The sequence below is a fragment of the Amia ocellicauda genome, chromosome 23, assembly GCF_036373705.1.
Source record: "Amia ocellicauda isolate fAmiCal2 chromosome 23, fAmiCal2.hap1, whole genome shotgun sequence".
Lineage (NCBI taxonomy): Eukaryota > Metazoa > Chordata > Actinopteri > Amiiformes > Amiidae > Amia > Amia ocellicauda.
Genome location: NC_089872.1, coordinates 19692817 through 19717620, shown reverse-complemented (window position 1 = coordinate 19717620; position 24804 = coordinate 19692817). Strand labels below are relative to the sequence as shown.

The following is a 24804-nucleotide window of genomic DNA, read 5'->3' as shown; positions in this document are numbered from 1 at the left end:
GACACTCAGAGCTGGGGCTCCCACGTGGAAGACACTCCCTCTGTAAAACTGCAGCTGCTCCCACTGCGACAGCACTAACGATGGTGTCATTAAGAGAACAAAATTTTGAAGTGTAACTCTTTCATTTCTTAAGGAGAATTAGACATACAAATTGAGTGTAAGTGGCAATACGTCATGTTCATATGGACGCACACGGCCCGCTGGGATCAGAGCTGGTGCGAGACTTGGGAGGTGGTGCGTCTGTCAGAGACACTGGAGAGTTTGTGTTTCATGAGAAGTCGGTTCGCAGCCCGTGAGACGGGGGTAATGTCACTTTGTGATTCTGAATCTTAACATCCTAACATCTTCAGACCCGGGAGACAGACCGCTACACATCTCGGATTTGAGCTGTCAAAACACACAACGTGTCTTTTTTATTTTTTCCATACAAAAATAAACAATTTCTCATCATTATTCACATTTTTAATTATGTACAGCAAATAGTATTGCAAGCAACAAAGGAAAACAAACAAAAAATGCGATGACATTTAATTTATGCTTCTTGTTTTATTTATTTTTGCTTCGGTGCTTTCACTGAAAGCAAGAACTCCTGACCACATCCATCGCCTGGTCGAATGGACAGTTTTAATTTCCTTGGGAAACCTAAATCTGTAATTTGTCCTCTCGTAACCTGGTCGGTTGTAGAGAACACTATAACAAGGGAAGCTGCCTGAAAAAACATCTCAGACAGGTCTGACAGGTGATACACGAAGGAGTTAACCCTTCCTTTTCTTCACAATTGAGCACATTCTCTGCACAGTGAACTGAAAGGCAGGAGTCAAGCTGTACAGCGCTCTGAACAAACTCCCAATTCCTCTCAGAGTTACAAGTATTGTGAAGCAGAAATGCATAGAAACAAAACACTATTTGGTGAAGAAGCCTAAACAACATTTGACACAAGTCCCGTGAGAATCATTACCCTCTTAAAACAATATTGAAAATAAGACTGAAAACATCTTGATGCATGAAAACAAGAAAACAAAAAAGACAAGTTGTTTTCAAGGTCTGCTCTATATTGAAGAACAGCTCTTATTCACAAGCCTGTTGCAGAATCTTGCTAATTGAACTAACTAATTGAATTGAACATGTATTTTAAAAATCCTTAAACAGCTCTTGCGTTGAAGGCTTGGGAGCCCCGTGTTTCATTTGGCATCAATAACATGATAACCTCAAAGCACCGGAAATACATTTTAAAGCCACCGACACTAGTTTCTTTAATGCCTGAATTTCAGAAACAAACGTCATTGTTCTGTGGTATTTATAACGGCTCCAGCGGAATGGTTACATCACCAGCCTCCTGTGTCAGATCATCTCCGTCACGATGTACGGTTTGGCAGGCTTTGCACGTGAGCCTTCTTTGAGAGAAAATCAAGTTCGGATGTATTTGGGGTGAAAAGGTCAAAGACAGCGGTGGAAGAAGATGGCAGCTGCGGTAATAAGTTGCGCACGGTCCCAGTCCTTGAGATCGAAGGTTCACAGCACAGGAAGACAGATTTACAAACAAACATTCAGAGAAAGGTCACCATTATGTAACGTCCGACTTCATGTAAACAAAATAAGTGCTTGAGAATGGCTAGAGATGCAGATGGGACTCCCATTTATATACTGAGCTTCTGTAACCCTTCCCAGAATTCCCAGCATCAATGCGGCTCCATTCGCCAGAAGACAACACAACTCTCGGACGCCACACACCGCGGACCGGGAGGCTCACAACTCCGTACGTTGGACAACACCACTTCAAAAACAGACGGCTCTGAAAGAACGTAATTACAACAAAATCAATCACAATAACAGAAAATAGAATAACAGTCACATTTTCCGATTGGCGGTATTGCACATTAGCCAGGGGTCTTTTGGTTCAGGTCCTGCTCGTGCAGACGCCGGAGACGGGCACGTTGGACAACAGTGCGAGTGTAGGTCTCCTCCTTTCTCTGCTCACTTCTCTCCGTCCCTCCGTCTCTCCGTCTCTGGGGGGCTGCGTCCCAGACAGCGGGTAGGCAGTCCTGGGGCATCTTCCGGCCCCTGTTTCTCGTTTTCCGGGCCAGGCTGCCCTGTCCTCAGCCGGACACTTTCAGGTAGGTCACCCTCCCCGGTGCTGGCACGAGGCTGGCTGAGCCGGTCTTGAAGAACACCAGCTGGTGACCTGAGAGAGGAGACGGGAGCAGGGTCAGACACAGATTTTCACGACGTATGAGCAGGTATACACAGCAACGCTGTGCATCAAGTGAGACGTGCTAAGGAAATCCTGAGCTTCAAGCACACCCTTGTCTATGTATCCTGCAGATTTTGTTCTTTTTATTTTTCTTTCTTTCTTCTATTTGTTTATTTCATGTTTCCCTGGCTGTTTTGATCCTCACTATTAGAGAAAATGGAAAACATCAAGTACTGGGATGATAACAGCAGTAGTTTGAGATCATTTCGGCGTAAACAATTGTTCTCTGTTGTTAACTACTGAAGCACAACAATATCTTGATGTTGTTACGACGGCTAAAATCAATGCAAAATATCTCCTTCCCATACATTTTAAATCATGGGCTTCTGATACCTCGACCAGCATGTCAAACACCGTGAAGACAGCAACAAAATCATCATCAAAGTTTGTACTGCGAGAAAAAAAGCTGCACGTGACTTAGAAAAGAAAATATCTTTCATTTATCTCTCTTTGAAAGTAAATTGCTCACTCCTGGTAGGATTAATTTAAGTGTGTCAGAGACAGAGATTAAGGAGACACAGTGAGAGAGAGAGAGAAAAACAGAGAGAGGAGAGGGGGAGGAGACGGCACAGAGGAATGTGAAAGTGGTTTGGGTCCAGACGAGCCTGTTTCAATAAAGATTAGCGATTGCTCCGTTGACGTCTGCCTTTCAGCCGTGCGGTTTAATTAAGTGTCCGTGCCAGGCTTCCCCACGCAGCTGAGAGGGAGCTGGGCTGGCGGCGGGGGAGCGGGGGGCCGCTGAGAGATGAGCCGCAGTGAGCCAGCGATTACTGCAGCCGTCCGTCTGCACAGGGCCTGTTTAATTAGGGAGCTGTCTTTCACTGCGGGTGCATTACTGCCCCTGGGTGTCTCCCAGCACCGGCTGAGAAATGCACCCTGGGAAACACCGCCACAGTGCCTAGTCTGCCCACTCACAGCACCACAGACACCGGGCCGAGCCTTCTCCTCACACCCTCGCATGTGTGCCGGAAACAGAGGGCAGTCCTGACGCGGCAGATTCCTTGAAAAATTGACTTAAAACCAAGAAGCAACAGCTAGTTCAGTAACTTCAAATCACCAGTCCAATTAAGAACAATTTAGAGGTGTGACTGAGAAATGCCCACACGGTCACCGGGACACACGCCAATGACAGAGAGAGAGGTGACGTGTGTGGGAGGGATGGCTCACCCGTCCACGTGGTCTGATTGGTCATCACAAAGGCCCGGCACTGGGCGTGGCTCTCACACACACCAATGGCCTCTCGGAGACTGAAGACTGACAGCAGGCAGCCCTCGTGCTGATAGGACGGCCAGCAGCGGTAGTTCTCCCCGGCGATGGCAGTATCAATCACACGTTTGTATCCTACAAGGAAGCAGAGCGGGGGATACACTGAGTGAGCAAGTAAGTATGTAAACAAGCCCCAACACTTACGTTTTCCAAGCAGAGAATGATTTTGATCTCTATTTGGAATTACACTGAAAGTAAACTGAGTTTATTGGGACAATTAAAGACACTTCAAGACATTTATCTTTGTTATTGTGTTTAAATTATCTGTTTTGTAGCTCATGTGGTGTGAAACCTTCACCCTGAACACTTTGTAAACGTGAGCATGGATGGGATCCCACTGGTGTCGCTGCAGTCACCATCAGCGGGAGCAGCAAGTGTGTTTTTTACAGGATCCCGTGGGGTTTTACAGGACTGTGCGGACAGACGATATGCTTGATTCGAAAATTGCACTGTAAACAAAGGAAGCCGCAGCGATTGTATTTTATTAGGCTGATGATTAACTAGCAGAGAGAACTCGCCGAGGTCCAGCTAGACACCCGACAGATGTACAAAGAGACAGGATATTGTAGTCTGGCCTCTAATTTATTGGGTTTTATTATATGTTTTAGCAACACGAGCCTTATAAACAGGCCTCTCGCCGCCATTGTGTGTGAGAAAGGCTCATACATGCGGACGGTGTGTCGTTGCCAGCGATCCCCATTCTGCAGTACCGTTAAACACGGGCTGTAAACGCAAAGGGTCCCGTCGGAGGCACAATGCAATCCGCGGCCGCTAGGCAACGCCAGGCAAAGGCAGCTAGACAACTAGAGACAACACTCGGCGAGAGAGAAAAGTGTGCAGAAGGAAGAGGTCTGATCTCCAGGACCCCTGGAAGAGCACCTATGGGAAAATGCCCTGGCTTCTGGGATTAAAGCTTTCATTGCTGCCCTCCTTCCCTAATAACGTCTGTCAACTCTGTTTCTACTTCTCGTTAAGCAGGATAAGTATAATATAATCGGTAAATATGCTTTCAGAGGGTACTGCACTGACAGCTTAATGCAGCAAGTTGCAAACAAGACAGAAAGGGATGTGTATCGTAAACTAAAGGCCAGTCATAATCACAGCACTGAAACCAATCTTTAAAAAGATCACGACATGCTTTAATAAACCGCGGAGGATTTACTCCGCTGTCGTGTCAGCTTGCTCGCTGGCCAGATGTTCGGTTAAGTGCAGGGGTGTAAGTGAATGGACATGTTCGCGTGTATGACAATTGTTATGGGTTCCCATTTGGCCGATACAAAAGAGAGCAGACAATGAGAAACATGCATTATGTCAGCTGAAGCCCATGTCCACATAATTTTCTTGTTAATTTGAAGTTGTTTTTTTCCTGTTTTAATACTCAAGTATTTGCTTTGACCCAAATGTTCGTGATTATGGTCATCCATGCTGTTTAAGTCTTTACCAGAAATGACGAGTGCAAGAAAGACTGCAGAGAGATAGTGATAGAGTCTTTTAATATGCGTGTGTGCGTCTGAGTTTGTCCTTTTGCCTTTCTTTCTTTTGTGCGTTAGTGAGTGTGTGTAGCTGTTTCTGGGCTGCGTGGATGCATCTGTCCGTAAGGATTTATCCCTCCTATCCCCTGCTGGTTCTTCCTGGACACGATGGCTCAAACAGGGATCAACTGTCTCCGGTGCGCCCCACAATTGCCCTGGCACTCCCGCACAAAGGCTGCTCTGTGGGCTGGGCCGTGCGGCCAGAACATAAACAGCTCGTAATTTTGTGGCGTCGACAGGTTTCACTCGACAAGGCGCCAAGCGAAATGGGAGAAAATGAAGACGGTTAAACGGCACACCTGCGTGTGCATCTCTGACGGCACGGAGACATCAAAAGCACCGAGAGTCGGGAATAGAGCAGGGTTTCACTAAAAACGATTTGTCAAAATTGTCGGGGCTGACAGTCTGGCGTCCTTTCACTCGCAGAGAAGTGAGAGTGACCGAGCAGAACTGGTAGCCATGGGGAAGGTCTTCTTGTGTGCGTCTTTGTTCAATTAAAGGTTTGCGGGGGGTTGGTAAAGAGACTTCCACTTTAATTTTTATTTGAAGAGGCAGGCAGATCTTTGTTTTAAAACAGAGAGTCACCTCTTTTAAAACTGAGTCATTCCTCTGCCTGGTTGTAGTTGAGCTCGGCCTTATTGCACAGCCCAGAGGACGCTGTAGACCACAATGTATTGCTGTAGAGGCGTGAGTCAGGCTGGCCTCTGGTGGTGTTGGAAAAGTGACAAAACCTACCCCTAAATCCTGCTTGAAAAGAGCCAAGCCCGTTCACACTTGTGTAATGATGATTAAATAAAAAAACACTCACTTCAAAATCCCTTTCTCTTTTTAAACCCCCTGGTCAACGGAAGGTGAATAATTTTGGCCACTGAAATGTTGCACGGTCAAGACTTTTGTGACTCTAGCTTGCGTACGTGTGTGAACAAGCAGATTTTGTGGGACGGTTTACATAGCTATTTAAAGAGTCTCTACAGTTGGGAAGTTAAACAGAAGGAAAGGCAGCGATATTGTTCAGCAGTGAGGAGACACTTTATGTGACCCCTCTGTAGAAGTTTTACAATCAGTGTTAAAGACAATGATTGGTTAACAGTTGTTCAGAAGATCAAGGTAGCTATTGTAAATGGGGACAAAAAAAATAATTATTGCTTTTGTAGTAATTAATCCTTTTACAGGGCTTTCTCTTCTTGCAAAGGGTTTCTTAAACTAATTCATTTACCACACATTATGTACAAGAAAGATGTACAAAACCTTAGTTCAAAACATGACTGGAGGAAGACAGACTCCAGACTCTTAATGTTGAAAAAGCCATCACTGAAGCGAATCGCTGAGACTACGCTGGCTGTATTCGGTGGGGGGGTTCAGTTTTTTCCAAAGCGGTAGGAATTTGCTTGTTGTCGAATTGACCGGGAATATTTAACAGACTACACGGCTGGAGGCGGACACACTGAACCGGAACACAATGAGTTAATACAAGTTTAGACGTCTAAAAAAAACAAAACAAAAATCATATCACCTCTCCCTAAAACCCCTCATCAATCAGCAACTGTCTACATCTGCTTTTCACTGCCAGCGAAGCAGAGAGAGAGCGAGAGAGCAGAAGAAAGGCAGGGAAAGGGAGGGAGAAAGAAGGAGAAAAGAGAAAGAGACCGGAGATTTAGCCTACTCTTTTTTCCAAGATATGACTCATTGTACAACCTAAACCCCCCACTGTTTTATCGGCCTCTTGATCTATTTTATCATTTAATCACCTTTTATTCCGTCTCTGTGTATCATTCCTGACAACAGCTGTATCGGCCGAGGCAACGCTATCACGTAAACTGGAGGGAAATAATACAGAGTAAAAAAAAAGAGGTAGAAGAAAAAAGGTTTTGTGTGGAGATTGTAATGGTAAGAATGATTAGTTTTAAAGCTGATTTGCAGACTTTCCAAGGTGACTGCTATGGAGGGAGGGACGTGTATTATATAATGGTTTCTGCAAAGCTAGTTCTTTATATAAAATCACAGACATAAGTCTACTGGAGTGTGAATGCAGTGTAACATATTTTTTACTTAATAAAAAACATGAATGCGACTTGCACCGGAAGTGTCGATCATTCACCTTTTGTGTAATTGGATTTGCCCCTGATACCAATCGCAACACAAACGCAACAGCAACTGTGAATCATTTACCAACTTTCTTTCGTTTCTGCTCCCTGTCCACAACTTTTGGCCAATGCCACACAAACGCAACGTGCCGATTTTCAACGGGAGGCAAAATCCCAAATTGGTCATGCTGCCTGTCTCTCTGCTTTCTTAATCCTCTCGGAAAATCCTTTCAGGAGAAGCGCGCTCCTTCAAAGAGCTTCCCCGGAGACAGAGAAATCTCCACTTCCACTCTCACTTATGGAGCAAGTTCACAATTAAGTATATCCCCTCATTAAAAGCTTACCACGGTAAATACACATGGTGCGTTTACAGTTCATGTCTTCTTGTGTCTCTCACTCCTATGCTCTGCATTCACTTTGCTTGCTTGAGGGTCACTATGGATTATATCAAGGCTTACTGCCCAGTTCTATGGTTACCAATCCTTTACCCCAGTTACTAAGCTTTACCACACTTTCTGTGCCTTTGCTAAGATACACCGCTGTTAAAACATATCAAAGGCTCGACTCTCAGGTGACAAAAGTGCACCGGCTGGCCAATACTATTCCAACCTCTTCCTGTCGGACTTGGAAAGACCGAGTCTCAGCTTTCCCTCTGTAGGCATGTCGAACGACAAAGCAGCTAATCTGACACTCTCGGGACACAATCCTTTAATTTCAGAGTAGCAGGCACGACAAAAACACACGTTGTTACACCGCAACAGCCTGCCAAACAATCACAAGGTGATGGGCGGGTTCTCATTGATCACCTTTAATGGTTTAATGGAGGTTTGACCAGAACCCATTGTGTGAGAACCAGAAAATAATTTAAAAAAAAAACACACACAAAAACACTTGCACGCTATGGAAGCCCTGCGAAGGATAAGGTTGTTTCTCTTGAGCACAAAAGCAGGTTAAGGATTTGTTTCTTTGTATTCGTGGGCCTCAGGGGTATTTTTTTTTTTTATCCCTTGGACGTAAATCAAGGGCTTAAGACTTAACTTCAAGATCTTTAACGCGCAGCACCCTGTTGCCTCAGAGCAGATCGATCTGCCTTAAGTGGCACCGGTTTTATGAGAGGCATGTCTTCTCCTGAGCGAGGTAATGATGACATGTTCTACGGCAGCTGAAGAGCCGATGATAGAGGCCAGCTTTCAATAAAATGTTATTCAAGCGTCCTCTTATAAACACATTTGAGTTGGTCTAGTCTGAGATGTTGAGCCTTTAAAAATCCAAGGGCATGTCAGACTAGTTTGTTAATACTTCTACTACCAGTAATATTAATCTGAAATGTCAGTCTTTGTCAGTGCAGGTGTCCAAAGCCGAGGATCTTACCAGCTTTGGGGGTCTGTGTGTTGTTCTGCAGGTAGAGGCCATTCCTGTAGAGATGCAGGACATTCTCCAGTTGGGCAAGAGTCTCGTTGATCCCCCAGAGAAGCTCTCCTAGACAGACAGTAACACAACGCACCTTAGCATGAGAGAAACCTGGCCCAAGCTGGACGAAGCGGACAATCGAATACAGTGTGCGTCTGAATGTGGAGAGGGGGACGTAAGTGACAGCGAATATTGAGGGGGATTAGACCAAAACTTTCTTTCCAGGAGCTCAGTGTATTGCTCACCGTTTCCACCCTGAATAGCACCAATGGGATCCCTTGGTTGGGTCTCAAAGTCTCTTTCACATGTATTGCTGACAGGATAAGTTGGGCTGATCTCTGCCATTGAGCAGTGGAGTAAAATCCGAGTAGGTTAGGGCCCGACTAACTTAGGAAGGCGGCGTTCTCTCTCTTTGGAGGAAAGGGAAACCGATAACAACCCTCTCTGTGAGCTCCCTCGTGGGGACTATATACCATCGCAGTCAGTCCACCCCCCCCCGGAGAGCAGACCCAGCTCCTTCACGGGCAGTTGTGTCCCATAAGAGCAGATTTCAAATGCTGTCTGAAATACCATCTGCCCGATGACTGCGCTGATACTGCAGAGAAACGCAATGGGGAAAATACAAAAAGGAGAATTGAGAAATGCCGGTCTGCTCTGCGGTGTGGAACGTGTCCAACTCCTGCAGATGACAGAGATAGTGGAGGGCTGCTGCAACCCGATCTCCCAGGAGTCAGGGGCTCGTCGTCAGAGGAGTCTGAAACCCCTGAGAGAGGGAGGGGGCAGGTCCTTGTGAAGCCCTCACTGCCTCTACAGGACAGCAGCCGAGACACGATCGATAGATATTGGCAATACCGATTTTGTGTGTTTTGTTTGTTTGTTATTTAGTTTTTCTCTGTCTAACAAAACCAACCATCCAGTCTTCTGCTCATGAAAAAAAACAGCCCCTCTTCAAAAACCATGCTAATTAAAACCAACAAATACATTTTGTGAGCAATAATTAGAGTTAAGTGCAGTACACTGCTCTGCTGACAGTGGAGAAAGCTTCAGGGGACACGAGGAGAGTTCATTGCTTGGATTGTGTGATAAAGGAGCCAACTGTGCTTTATATCTGACTCCAGGCCGAGTCTATCTGAATATAAACTGAATATTCCTCAGCAGATTATGGAAACTAGTTATTCGAAAGCACTGGATGAATACAGCACATTTAAAGCAGCACAGAGATCCCAGGACATCAAGCCAAGCAGGTCTGTCAAAATAGGTCTGTCAAAAACGTCAGTGTCGTGGTCCCACCTGTGGAGTTGACTATCTTGTCCAGCAGTGGTCTGAGGGTTGTGGGAGCACTGTGAGGGAGCAGGTATGTGAAGAAGAACCTGGAAAAGAAAAAACAGGGAGAGGCAGCTGTGTCATTGTCTGCTTTTTCACACACCTATCTGTGGGAATCTACCCTATAACGGCATCGCCCCCTGCAGTAACCTGCTCCCCGGTGTCCCATCACTCCCAGGCTCACCGGTACGCGTTGTAGAGGTTCCTCTTCTCGTTGATGCGGACGCAGCGGCCCCGACCGGAGCAGGGCAGGGTGAAGTTGCGGGCGGGGAACTCCATGAAGCAGTCGCGGCTGGAGGAGCAGGGCGTCTCGTCGGTGCTGGCGTCATCCAGGTCCGTCACCTTCAGCTCGCCGTCCACCAGGACGAACTGGCGCGGCCGGAAATCCAGCAGCGTGACTGAGCCCAGCGGGGAGTGGGCCAGGTAGTGGAGGAGACGCACCAGACTGAGGCAGATCTGTAAGGAGAGAAGCGGATTAGTGTGTGGCAGGCTTCGAGTGCACCGACACAGACGGCCGGACAGCGATAAGGATTTTGGGAGCACTTAGATAACTACAGCACCGGCTTTAGACCGACTACAGTGAAAGCAAAAATGGCCGAGAGAGAAAGAGAACTGCGCAGTTTGGATCAGGCCAGTTGGGATGTTTTAATGCTCAGACAAGTAATTGTCTCACTCATGCACAAAGAATCTAAGACACATTGGGATAATTGATAATTGATGGCGGCCATCTTGGAATGCAAGAGAGACACGTAGGCCTGGCAAGAGACTCTCAACATCTGTCTTATTCTTGGCGATTGGTGCACATATTAAAGTGCGTCACGTTGAAAGCACTATATATGGGTAGCAGACCGCAGGCAGAGCAGTGGCTGAATTTACACAACTGAGAGGTGTGGCGATAACACTGTCACAAGTCCAGCTGGCGCCCGTCTCCACGGACAGTCTATGGCTATGGGTGATGGGTTCAGGGATACACCCCGGGCTGCGTTTCTTGGCCGTACTGCAACATGCACTATGAACCTTAAGGTCCCTAAATTCAAACTGATATTTTCCTCTGGGTCCTGTTTAAGGGCATTCAAGACAGAAAACAGGAGACACTTCTTCACACAGAGAGGCGTCACAATCTGAACAAACTCCCCAGCGATGTGGCTGAAGAGACAATTTGGGAACATTTAAAAACAGACTGGATAGGATCCTTGGATCACTTAGTTATTAATGGACACCAAACGAGTACGATGGGGCGAATGGCCTCCTCTCGATTGGACACTTTCTCATGTTCTTATGTTCTTATCCTCTTTTCCCTGATCCACAAACTCTCCTCTTATTGGTAGATGAAGCTGTCCCCCTCTCCCCAGCTCCGTCCCCTCGACTACACTGCCATTATCAGCCCCTGGTGCTGCTGCCCTGACCTCCCCCCTGCCAGCACAATGCTCCCTTCTCCTTTGTTTCCCCCGAACAATCCCATTTTGTCTTCTTCTAATTAAGCTTGGCAGCTCCTTGTTGGCTTGTGAATGGGTCGCCCTGGAGCATCCCCCCCCAATATCACAGACGCGGGCCGCCACTCCGTGTTTCGCTGTTTGGATTAAGCCTGTTCCTATTGTGTCTGCGAAGCAAAGGGTCTCAAGACTTGGCACATCGAGAATGACAAATATCTGCGGTTGGAGAAAGGAGGGCGGTGGAGGGGAATCCTCCTTTAAAGGAACAGAACATGATTCACCCTTTAGAGGAGACAAAAAGCTGCTTTTTAATGTACTGGGCCTGCACAAAGACGGCGAGAGGTCAGGGGAGGAGGAGGGGATGTCAGCTCAATCACCGTGCTGCCGTGCCTAGGCGTGGGGAAGCCTGTGTGAAGGCATTTCATCACCGGCATAATGGGCCAAGATGGGATGGGATATCACGACTGAAGATCTGTTGTGTGGGACTCTTCTCGATGGGGAAGAAAATCATATAAATAGTGAACGGGAGCTTGTGTCAAACACTTCCTGACAGACATAATCCTGCACTGATCCCAAACACAACCTGTGTTGGACCAGGGCTTTACTTCAAATATAATAAGACAGTGTAAGTGTGGGTTTCTTTAAGTCAAGTTTTCATAAAGGCAGTATATTTTATATTGCACCTAAAGCAGCAACGTCCATTTTTAGCATTTTAGACGAATGCCTGACACTCCCTTCTTTTTATGTGATTATTTTCACAGCTTGAGTCATGTGGTCTGTAAAATCATTAAACTTGGGTGTCAGTACCGACAGACTTATAGCGCGCCTGTTCCTTTATAAAATATGCTAACCGTATTAAAGAAATCACTGAATAAATAAAGAGAGAGGGAGAGAGAAAGAACTCCATTTATAACTCAGACAAATATGAATCGCCTGTCTGCTGGTTCTCGGGCACAATGAAACGGGACGCTGGGGTATCGGCCCAGAGGTGGTTAGATATGAAAGTGCACGTCAACGCACATAGGAAATGGCTGCAGACCTAAGTAGGCTATTTGAAATTCACTAGATTCACAGAGCCGATCCCTGGGGTCTATTAATGCCTCATATGAATTGCAAATGTCGGTGAAGCGTTTGAACGAGGCACGGATGGACGGGGGGGCGGGGGGGCTCCTTGGAATAGCCCCAGTCAGACACAAGGAGGGACATTTAGAAAACGAGACCAATTCGGTTTCACACTCCATGAAGTGAAACCTTTCAGGCTCAAAGTCAGACCTTCCTTTAATTTGTTTTTCCCCGCGGCGTTTCGTCAGCAACAAGAAAAGCAGAGCGTTCAATAAAACCGCCAACCAGTCAAACGACCCTTCCACCGTGAGGTCAAGATGTTTGAGCCATCGCAAATTTTGACACCCCCCCACCCCACCACCTTTCTCCCATTTAGTTTACAGCCGAGATAAAGTGGTCCTCCTGTAATACACTAAAATGGCATCAGCCTGAATTGGCAGCTTTGGCAATCCAATCCACTCAATCCAATCTAAGAAAAAAGGTGTTCGATACAAAACAAAGGAATCCTAGCTGATATATTTCTCAATAAAGCCAAACAGCAAGACTCGAGCTGTAATCCCACGTTGGACTGCATTCCAGTAAAGATTTATGTCCGGGTCGATATTATTTTATCCTCACACGGCTCATTTACCAGCAGAAGAGTTCATATTTCCGTCCATCTGTATAACCTTGACCACTTAGACAGAGCGATATGTTACCCTAGATGTCTCTGTGCCCGGTGAAATGAAATACACTAGCAGCGCTGGCACCCCACGGCAGCTCAAATCCCGTGCCGTATAAATCTTTGCTCTTGCCAGACAGCGCCGTGCCGGGCCTGTCCCTGCCCCACGGAGAGAGCGCAGCTCCCCCGAAGACCCCAGCTCAGAGATTTATGTGCCGTAATGATTTCATCCTCCCGACAGTGGGACACTCCCAGGCCACAGGAAGCAATAGGAAATAATTACAGGGGGCTGAGCGCCGATAAAGATCAGCACTGGAACTCATATTTGTTGCCGTCTGCGGTGAGGAAGCAGGACTCTTTCCACGGGCAGCGCGGCAGAACGGCGGCCCAAGCCAGGAACCCGCCTGCCCTTCCTGCTGCCTCATCACGCTGCTTAGGATGCTCCACGGTCTGACTGCCCGACGCCGAGTGGACAACCCTGACTTCCACAGCGAGATTATTCCACACTTTCCCGTCTCCCCACTCCATACTCGGAGTGCCCTAGAAACTGACTGGTTGACTCACGCTTGATCCTCCACTTCCTGTCTCCTCCACGTGGTTCTCTAAACGTGTCCTGTCAGGTGCTGCTCATAAATTAAGTAATGCCCTCTTAATGTCACTAAATCATCTCGCTGTATAATCACAGAGGGGTGTCACTTTCATGGCGAGATGTCAAAGGTTATATACATCACGAACAGCTTTTCTGCTTTTCCTTTCTTTATCATTGCACCCCACACCCTATCATCAGTGCCAAAGATGGTCATTAAAGACATAAATTAGAAAGTATATGTGTGTGCGTGTGTCTAAACTATTTACAATGAAAAGAGGGGGAAAAACTAATTTTTTACACATCGTTTGTTTCTTTTCAAGTGGCATGTTTGGGGCCACAGTCTTTGTTCGAGATGCCTGAATTGTCCTGGCCCTCACTCCCACCGCCCTTCCCCTCACCTTCCCTGACAGGGCCCTGCTGACAAAGACGGGGTTTAAAACCTCGGCATAAAGGGCATTTCTAAAGAGCGGGTAACTGAATACAAGTCTCTCCTCCCCCCAAATTACGGAACCTGTACACAAGCATTGTCACTGTGTCCGCCTGCCTACGCCCTTGGCACTTAAGACTCAAATGCACTCCGTCCCGTGTGAGATTTCGGTGGCATCTCTGCAAACCTGTAATTTCTGTGATTTGCATTGTCACATTTGTGTTCAAGTGTGATGTTTGAGTGTTGTGTGGGAGAGATTGGGTTCAACCAGGGTGTGGGGATGAGACATCAGGCAGGGCAGTCGCCTGGCAGACACAGAAGTGTAGAGACAGTAGAAGAAAAATGTATTTAAACACAAAAAGGAAAATTGACAGACATAAGCAGCAGAGGATACGGTGAAAACACAAAGGGACAAATATACATATATAAAAAAAACACAAAAAGTGACTAGGGGCCATGAAAAAAAGAAATGTAGTGGAAGTAAAGAGAACAACACCCTGCACAACCCAGACCAGAGGTTGTTTGGGCTGACAGGAGTACTCACTCTGAACCTCTCCTCCCAGGACGTCTGCAGCAGCTGGATCATCTCCAGAGGACTGCCCAGCTCGGTGATGGCCGTTAGGGTGTCGCTGACGTCATTGCTCTCGTGGTAACAGTAGCCGTACAGCTGTGGGGACAAGAACGGGGCAGCGGTCAGCGAACCGTTCGGTAACTACAGCCACCTGGTGCAGAAACACCACTGTCACGATTGCTTAAAAACTAAAAAGACGGAATGAGAATTGAAATTAGGCCGGGGTGGAACTGCCAATAAAGGAGAAGTCCAGCAAAGACACTCGCTGAGAGCTGACTTCCTGTCCTGATGTGGCACAGCAATCGCTCCAATCCACAGAGGACCACAGAGGACAGTCCCTGGCTTAAAAGACCAATTCCCACCTTCTCCGCTAAAGAGCAACACTGCGTCCAACTGTTTAATAACTACACAGCCTTCCGTCACTTCCGTCCACTGTTTGAACAAGAATGATTCCTCTCGCACTCTTTTAGTCAATCTCTGGTCTACTCTGTCGTGCTTCGAGGTCAGTTTTGGTCCTTCACTCTGTAACGAACTACATTCTCTCTCTCTCTCTCTCTCTCGCTCGCTTGTTGTTGTTGTTGTTGTTGTCGTTACTTTGCCGTGCTAAATATACATTTCTATTTATAAAAACGTCTGTGTGCGAACGGACCTGTGGCGGGGCAGTGTATCTGGGCTCTAAAGTATGTCTCTGCCAGTGGTGGTTTAAGCCTGTCTCTATACTTTAATTTGCTTTCTCTGTTTACGTCCTGGCAACCGAGTGCAACCAATAAACTAATTTTGCCAGAATCGCTGGTAAATGTGGAAAGAGATGAGAATTTTAAGCAGAGAGAATAACAAAGGATCCCTTGATAGAGATATCGCATTACTGCCTATTCCAGGCAAAGGAAAATTCAATTAGTGGACACCACCACTTCAAGAGCTGCAGATGGTATAATGGCTGAGCTCTATGCTAATGGGGAGGCTTTACAGAAGACGCAGAAGAAGAAATATATCATGGGAATTCAAAATTGAATATTATTACTCGCAGTAGTAGTAGTTGGTGGTATAGTTATACATTTTGTACTGGTAACAAATTTACAGTAATGGACAGCAACTCCTAATGTATGCATGTATGAATCCTACAGCAAAAATATATGAATCCCACTAATATGAATAACATAAACATTGTTGCCCATCATTGTAAAGTATAATGTAGTGTTATCTGGTATGCAAGCTGAATGAAAATGAAATAAGTGATGTGTGTTTACTATAGTATTGTGTCATTTCACCACAGCCCAAGTATCTGTGTTTGTTAATTGACTCTGTGGAGACATCTGTTGGGGTTTCGCTCCTCTCTGAAAGCACCGTTGTTGCTGTTGTTATTTTTAAATGTATGGTGTTTTTTATATTTATTTGGGCGTTGCATTGGTGTATGAAGATGCAATGCAACACAAAGCGGGTTAAAGCAATTTATTGGGCCGTCCGTGTGCTTTCTGAAACTAACCACCTAATGTTAAAAGTGTGATTAAAATATAATTGATTGCATGGCGGGGGAAATGCTGTACAGTATATATATATAGCAGCGATTGCTGTGCCACATCAGGACAGGAAGTCAGCTCTCAGCGAGTATATATGTGTGTGACGGGATTGCAATAAGCAAAACAGAAATAAAGGATAATATTCATATTATATTATTGTCTTGTCTGGGGTGCAGAGAAAATACAGTCAAACGTGATCCCATGATGCAATGCGAACAGATGTGCAGATTGCTTCAATGCCATCATGAGGTAATGAACTGGTTTACAGCTAAGGAGGACACAGGACCACTTGTCTGACCTCGAAGTGACTGTCACCTGGCTGGGAGTCTGTCCTAGCCAGGTGACCAGAGCAGCCAGAAGATGGCAATTAGACGATTGTTGTTTTATATTTTTTTCGGAGCAGAAACCGTGCTGCCAAGGCTGTGGGCTGAGAGTAATTAAATGCGGGGCAGCAGGCTGGCAGCGAGCCGGGGGACTGCGGTCAGGGCCGGCCAGGGGAGGTGGGATGCTGCAGCTGTCTAACACTGCCTCTACACTACTCACAGGTTACATCAGGACATACTGAAGAGGCTGCCGTTTTATTATACACCACAGCCTCGCACCAGCAGGGCTGCATGTGTCCCATGTTTCTGCCCAGAGATGGGGACCCCCAGCCTCCCCACTCCTCGCTTTATCGTCCGGTAACAAACTCCCCATTCAAGTCAGACGAGTTTCATTTCAGTGGCAGTGCAGCAGAAGGGAACGTCTGCTTTATTTTTAATTTACTGCATGTTGTTGGTAAAGCTCAGGGCCGCTTGTACATCTCCCACTTGAAATCCCGACCACAGGCAGGGATTTTTCGGCTGCTTATTTATAAACAGCACTTAAGAAGAGAAAATCTCTGCCGATTTTAATGACAGTGCAAGAGGCCAGATGTGCGAAGATTGAGCAAAACACAGCCCACCTTTCTCCTTTCGGCAATTATTCTATAATTGTTTATTTGATTGTGCGTCAGCGACTTTGACGATTCACAGCACGGGGGGGAGGGTGCTAGTAAATGTGAAATTGTAATTATGCTGCACAGGGAAAACACAAAAAACGAGAAAATTAACTGAGGTGAGGTAAGTGTGAAAAATGTACATTTCATAAAGGTATGTACCGCAGTAGACAATCCCTGGCAAAATCCCTCATCGTGACGAGGAAAGCATGAGTCACCTCCAGGCTACAGGCAGTACAGGGGAGGTGAAATACGGCTACACAAGGAAGGCAGAATGATAACTCAGAAGTACAGTGAGGAAGAGTAAAAGCCAGGAGCCCTGGGCGCACAACACCCCAACGAAACAGCCCATCGATATTCACCGAACATCTGTGCGCCGTGTTGTACACTAACAAACCAGCACTGTACAAGACCATTGATGTGTCTGACATTATTAATACATAAATAAACCCGTGGCAAGGTACTCTGACTGTTACCCCGAGGCGCTTTTTAATGAGGAGGTTCTGGCAGGAAATCAAAATGGGAATAGAAACGGACGTGTTTGTTCAGAGCAGAAAATCAAAGTTGGCCAGAGTGACGCCGTACAAACTCCCCCGTAAGTTAATAGCGGAGCACTTCGGATTAACAGCAGGATTTTTTTCCCCCCCGATTTCTTTCCCAGAAAGGCCAGAATGAGAACAAGTCTATAAAATGGACTTATTTTATTTTAAATCCAAATTTAGCTCTCAAATAATGTGTTACCGTGAAAGGGTCTATAAACGAGAACAGGCCGTGCTTCCAAATGCTGGCGTTGATTGAACGCCATACAGCTGCTAGCATTCATCAGAGAGAAATGTACACGAAATAATACTGTAACAAGCCCTTTAACATCGCCTGTACATTATAGATTGTGCCTTTATTAACACACGAACGGAATGACATGAAAATAATATAAATGATTGGCATTACTGTCAACTATACCGCCCTGTCTCCCTACTCCCTATTACATTGCATTTACGGAGAACTTAGAATATAAATATTGTAAAGTCCAGTATTTAATATATGGATGAGAAAAAAGCTTCAATGCTTAATTTTTTTGTTATATATATATTTATCAATGAACTGAGAGAGAGAGAGAGAGAGAGAGAGAGAGTGGGGGGGGAGAAATATAGAGAGAGAGATTTTAAAGTGTAGTCTGTATGAGACCGAATCAATTTGTCTGTTGATGTCGGATGCTGAAATATTCGTGGCACTGATCTTGTTTGTATTATTGCGTGTCCAGAGTTTGAAAGAGTTTGTGCAGATCTGGAAGGAGCGGCGAAAACAGAAACCTGGTTCCAGCGCGGGAGAGGGGAGACAAGCTGACACTTCATACTTCAATAACAAACACTCAAGGCCCAGTCAGGCGGGCAGTGCCATCACATTATCGAGGGGCGCCGGCCTCTGTGTTCAGCAGTGCTCAGATCGGATCCCTTTCTTTCTTTTAAACTACTTCCAACGCTACGAAACAGGAACATAGGCCTAAACAAATGTTTAGGTTTCAGATGTTTTGTGCGGATAAATAGTTCTGCATGGTTGGCGTTTACTCCAGCAGTGAGCCAGGGTTTAATGTACAGAGAGGGCGAAAAAAAAACAGACTTTAACCTTGAATTGATCTTGGAAAATTGTTGTTGTTGTGAAGTCTAAACAGTGACTAAACCCTGAACGCTTTGACATAAAAAGTGATTAAGCATGGGCAGGAAAGGTGATCCTACTTTTTTTGGGTGTATTTATTTTTTCCCAGCTTCCTTCCCGTTGAAGATCGGGGTTAAAAGTGTTAACCCTGCCTTAATTGTGCCTATTGGCTACCTTCATCTGCCACCCCAGAGTGGCCTTCAGTCCCACACATCAAGGGCTCAGCGGTTTTTCATTAACACAGCCTGGTTATTTATTATCACACAGACGCCATAATTGGATTTCCAAATTTGCGGGACAGAAAGGAAAGTCCAAAGGGCAGCAAAAGCCAGAGAAACATAAATCGCACTGTAACAGCATGAACATTTCCTAAAAAAAGACCAAATGCAAAGAAAAATGAAGAAAAAAAAGCTGTTTATTATTATTATTATTATTATTATTATTATTATTTCTTGGCAGACGCCCTTATCCAGCTATTTTTAATATTTAATATTTATAATAGAAGGATTTGGACGTTTGTCTTGCATTGAAAACAACACCATTCTCTGTATAAATGCTACCCAAGAAAACGACAACAAACCCAACACAGTGATTGCTTACTAGGATTATAAATGTACTGCTCTTACGGACGACACTATCTTTACACTTAAAATGCCTTTCCGTTGAGGTTCTTCTTTCACTTGAGAACGAACAATGCGTTTTCTCTTTCTTTCTTTTCTTTCTTTCTTTCGTTTCTGCGACGGGGCCTAATCTGGCCGGCGAGAGGCACAGTGGGACGTTGTGCGGCTCAGAGGACGGCCGGCTCGGGGTCGCGGCGCTGGCTTTCCCCAAACAGATTTGTTCACCCCATGCCTCGGCAGCCGACGGGTTCAGGCCTCGTTATCTGGCTGCCAGATCAGCGCAGGCCTGCCTTCGTTTACAAGAACTTGTCTTGTTCACACTCTGAGTCACGGGAAGGAGGAGAGAGAGTGCAGACCAGACCAGCGCGGCCAACTCCAAATATCCATCATGTATTCGTACGACAGGTGTGCTGTACTCGGCTGACAAATTGATCTCTTGAAGAAAGTGTAGCATGATGTGTCATTATTTACACATCGCCCACCATTCATATCTATTTTCTGCTTTTATATCTTTGCATTTATACATTTTACTAGTTTGGTTTCAATATGAAGCCAGTCCTGTTGTGAGAGGAATAGTGAAAACAAGTTTACCCTTTTTAAATGACTATTTTATTTTGCTACTCTACACAATTAATGGTGTGCAGCTAGGGATGCTTTTATCAAGCCTGTGTGCGCTGTGGTTCACAGCGTAGAGGTGGTGGGTGAAATGGATCAAAACACAAAAAGAAAATGAAAAAAGCATTTTTAAAAATCAAATTAAGCAAATGTCTGACTATGTTGTGCTGCTTTGTGTTAGATGGCACTATTCTGAAGGGTGTCCCTCACTTGCTCACAGCACATTTACAATATATCCCATATAATCCAGGAGAAGGGGATTTTTTTATTAGCTAACCCAAGGGGAGTCCGGGGGCAGGTTTGCAATTCCCAATTGGCCTGTTTATTACAGACCTGCAGCACAGAGAGTATTTTATTTGAACATTCATTTTAATTAGAGACCTGTAAAATACAACAGAACCGTGGCCAAAATACGACGACTAATAACAATAATATTGGTACGAATTCAGACAGAATTACTGGTGTAAAATAAATACATGCCTCCCCCCATGCCTCCTGTAGCTCAGCTCCCACATACTCAGGGGTAAAAAGAGCGCATTGCCCCCTGACCTGAGTTTTCTCCAGGGAAAAGGGAAAAAAAAATCATCCTTTCTGTTTTAATTTGGTGAGTTTTACTTTGTGTAAATGTGTTTTGTGTATTTTAAATAACATTAATAACAACCCTTTGACGTTGTCTAATTGCTTGTGTTTTTAGGTTGTGTCTCTAAACAGCACTTTCTGACATTCAATTAAAAAAAAAAATCCCCACAGACAGATATATATAGAAAATAATAATAATAATAATAATAATAATAATAATAATAATAATAATAATAATATGTGTGTTAGAACAAGAAAGACGGGAATTAAAAGATATATGTTCTATATAAATATAGGCTGTGTGTGTTGCATTTAAATCAAGCAAATCCTCAGGCCTGTCCTGCGCAAACGCCATGATGTGCTGCTACAAGTCACTGCTAAAATAACGCGTTCAACTGATTCAGTGTTTTATCATCTTTAGAAAGTCGTATAATAAATGAAGCTGTTACGGTACATTAACAGTCTTTACCAGGCCGGTACCTTTTTAAGGCTGTCAAGGCAAACAGCTCGCCCTGTGCCTTATATTACGTCCCAAGCTTTGAGCTTGTTTATTCGTCATTGCTAGTAATCAGGTTTCTTAATTAATAATTAACGGTAACACACACAAATCAAACCTTTATTTTGAGAAGTACAAGTTTGCCATTTGCATGCACTCAGAAAGATGTTTAACTTAAATTGCGGATTAAAATAATGCAATGATTGTCCACTGCACCTGCAAATGAGAGGGACGTGGCGATTCGCGTATCTGTTATTTATCATTTAATTTGTATTTATTTACATATGAAATGTATATCATGATTTCCATGTCATATTGTTTAACCCTACAGAGTAACCGATGTCAAACGAGTGACCTTTGCACATGCGTTTCAAAGTGCTTTCCTGCGACTGTTAACATCAATTTATGCTACAAACCTAAACCGGTGAATTATATGTAAAATGTGCTTTAGTGTACACACATCATATATCCCCCCTATTGCAGATCATTGTCACATTTACTTACTTAGTGCTGACAGGACCAATATATTTGTCTACATTTTCTCATGCGTTTATGGTCTGTGTTTGAAGGAAACCTTTGTACCGAAATTACAATTAATTCCAAATAGTCCAATTTCTAACCATTAGAGACCCCGAAAGCGTTTGTTTGGCCAGGACTCCTAATTAGATATGAACAGATACTCCACTATGTTTAATTTATTTTTAATGCATTTATTTGTAAGGTTACCGAAGATTAATAGATTTTAATTGCCAGATGTGCTGTGATTGCCGTTAGTTTCATGTATTTGAATTGTGTGTCTATACGTTAAGCTTGAGCATGCAATGTACAATAAATAATAAAATGTGGTATTTATTTAGATTCAATTCTATTGGTGATAGAATCAAATGTTATTTGTATAAATGTATTCTGATAAATCCAAGAACAAAGAAGAATGCAATACTGTTGTTTGCACGCATTTAAACGGTTGAGCTGCTTTTTTCCTGTGACCCGGGGTCATAATAGGCCCAGTTCAGCAAGGAAAATCAAATTAAAAAATAGGAAAATAATGCACTTTCTAGGATCTAGTGGGTTTTTTTTTTCTTTTTTTTTCCCCTTCCGCGTTTCTGTAGATTAGCCCGTGCTTAGATGACATTTACTTGATCAATCTTTTACAATGTTATTAAAAGTGTTTAACAGCGTTTGCATGCTTCCTCCTGCCGTTTGCAGAGGTTGATTGTGATTTCCCCCGGACCCGAGCTAATACACACGGCCGGCATCGTGACGGCCAGAAAAGAGCAACATGAATGATATCAATGTGTGCGGATACTGATTTAAATTGTGCAGAACCAGCACTGGGAGACGACGATGCATCTAAATATCCAAACGCATTAGCAAGTCTAAACGTTACTGTCCGAAATCCAGGCAGTCGTGTGCAAAGACATGAACACTTGTGCCAATGCAACAGGGCGAAGACACACTTCGGCGCTAATGGTTAACATTGTGTGTCAATTCTAACACGCACTGCGTCAACTGTAACAGCGGGAGGTGTCGGTTAATCATGTGCACCGTCCTGATACACGCCACAGTGCGTTCAACTGACAGGCATCTGTCAAACTGTGTCCTTTTCATCGTGTTGCTTTTATTGTTCATCGGCCACAGAGCAGGGCATGTAAAGGTGAAATTAAATGCATATAAAGAGACAGTAATGTGCAATGAACACGCTCGTCGATAACTGGCAATGACGCACACATATGCGAGAAATTAAAAGAAACGAGAACAATAGCTGAAAATGTGTTTTTTGGGCACAGCTCAGGGGAAGCATAACGCAACGTGGGATGGGGATGTGATGGGCATGACAGATGGTGCCCACCAGGAGAACCTTTTGGATCATCTCGGATAAAGGGGCGCACGGTACCTGCAGGATGTTGGGGTGTCGCAGCCTCTGCATCAGGGTCATCTCTTTGACAATCTTGTAGGACGCCAGTCTGTAGCAGTCTCCCGGCGCGGCGAATCTCTTCACACAGTTGTCCATGTCGTGCCCCCCGAAATCCACGGATTTCAAAGCCACGGACAAAGTGCTGTTCACCGCCGCCTTGTACACCGCCTTGGTGTAGCCCGAGCCCAGGTACTGCACGCCGGTGACGTTGTCGATGCTGCTGCAGCCCAGGAGCAGGGTGCTGTTGGCATGGCTCATGTGCATGTCGAAGTCGATCTGGGCTTTCTCGTACAGGGAGGTCCGGCGGCGCAGATCCAGGTGGCTGCTCTTCTCGCCTCCTTTATTTTGCTCCGAAGAGCTGCGCTGCGCCAGGTCCATCAGCCGCCGCCTCTCCAGCGGGCGGACGGGGTTCCCAGTCCCCGGCCAGGGTGCCCCAGGTTGCCGGTACCGGAGAACCTCGTCGTGCCTCTCCCGGATCTGCTGCAGGAGATCCAGTTGGTGGCCGCTGGTGGGGGGCTCTGTGCGCACGTAGGCACCAGCCCCGCCGACGGGCTCCCGCATGTGGAGCTGCTGCTCCCGGTAGAAGCGGTGCACCCGGTCGCTGTTGTTCTGGTGGTGATCAAAGCCCGGGATGAAGAGCAGATTCATCAGGGTGCCCAGGAAGAAGGAGAAGCAAAACCCGGCCGCCACGGCGATCTTCCTCCTCTTCATCGTGACCAATATGCGCATCGGCAGGGGATACGTCGTTTCTTCTCTGTAGCCCCGGCAGCTGTAACCGCTGGCTGGGCTTGTGTTGTGCAATGAAACGGGCTCTTTCTGACAGCAGGGCAGGGTCCCGGTGCCGTGACAGGGGGTCAGGTCTTCATCTTGTGTCTGAGAGCGAAGAAGCCACGCAGGTCCAGGGTGCAGCCCATGCACGGCTCTGCTCCTGGGACGCTCGCCTCCCGCTGCCCGAGTGCGCACTCCGCTGCTCCGGCTCCAGGACAGGCGCTTTCGCCAAACCCCCCCGTCTCTGAAAGCCCTTGAGCGGCTGCACACCGGTGACGTCAGCTGATGTACAGCAGAAAGCCCGTCCGCAGCCTATCGCAGCCCCCGGCCCCCCAGCTCTTTCCTCGGCCCGGCTGTGTGCACGTCGGCGCAGACGCACTGCCTCGGGAACCACATCTCCCGGAGAGCCGATGGGGGGCTCCTGTGCAGGGCGAGGGGGCGGCTCTCCTGCTCTGCGCAGACCTGGCATGTGTACAACTGCACTGGCGCACAAGGTGCACAATGGACGCAGTTGGCAGGGGGTGGCATTGCATGGGTGGCACTGGGGGCGCAGAGGTGTGTTGGCATACGCCTCCAGCGCAACCCAGCGGCGTCGTGCTCCTGCTGTGCGGCAGTTTACATGTTCATTGTGTGCTGCTTGGGGACGTAGCCAAAATAAATAATATTAATCATTCATGGGGCCGATGACAATGCAGTGAAAAGGGAGACATTCTTGCGAAACTCTCCGAAAGTCTGATTGCAATTGTGTGAATTAATACAAATTGTATGTTGGGTGTTGGGTTATTAAAACCAGCGTAAGTGTTTTGATTTGTAGGAAATTATTCAGCAGTTTAAAATGAGATGGAGACATCAGGGTCTGCATGAAAACAACATACAACCGACACACAAAGAAGGATTTAGATACTGAAGGCGTTACATGTCAATGTATGTGGATGTCGCCTGCGATACGTGCACAATATGAATATGCAACCTTTTTATTTGTTACTGTTCTTGTTAATACGTTTTATTTTTTTCAAATCTCTGTTCATACACGCAGGGGTCGTATGTGGCCTATAA

The 24804-nt window shown here is 45.7% G+C and overlaps 1 protein-coding gene across 1 annotated transcript; it reads right to left on the bottom strand.

Annotated features, from left to right (window-relative positions):
* Positions 1 to 381: 381 nt before the first annotated feature.
* pkdcca (protein kinase domain containing, cytoplasmic a) lies at positions 382 to 24203 on the bottom strand. The gene is made up of 7 exons (XM_066696733.1): positions 22960 to 24203; positions 14583 to 14705; positions 10051 to 10322; positions 9834 to 9913; positions 8505 to 8612; positions 3419 to 3592; positions 382 to 2182 (listed from the first exon to the last, which is right to left on the bottom strand). Exons 1-7 carry the CDS (start codon positions 23707 to 23709, stop codon positions 2097 to 2099), a joined length of 1593 nt encoding a protein of 530 aa, XP_066552830.1. The 5' UTR covers positions 23710 to 24203; the 3' UTR covers positions 382 to 2096.
* Between the last annotated feature and the right edge of the window lie 601 nt (positions 24204 to 24804).

Excerpts from the sequence above, each read along its gene's own strand:
- pkdcca (XM_066696733.1), bottom strand. The coding sequence starts at position 23,709 with ATGCGCATATTGGTCACGATGAAGAGGAGGAAGATCGCCGTGGCGGCC. Across the intron at positions 14,706-22,959 it reads GACACCCCAACATCCTGCAG|CTGTACGGCTACTGTTACCA; the intron begins GTACCGTGCGCC and ends TTGTCCCCACAG. Across the intron at positions 8,613-9,833 it reads CAAGATAGTCAACTCCACAG|GAGAGCTTCTCTGGGGGATC; the intron begins GTGGGACCACGA and ends CTGTCTGTCTAG.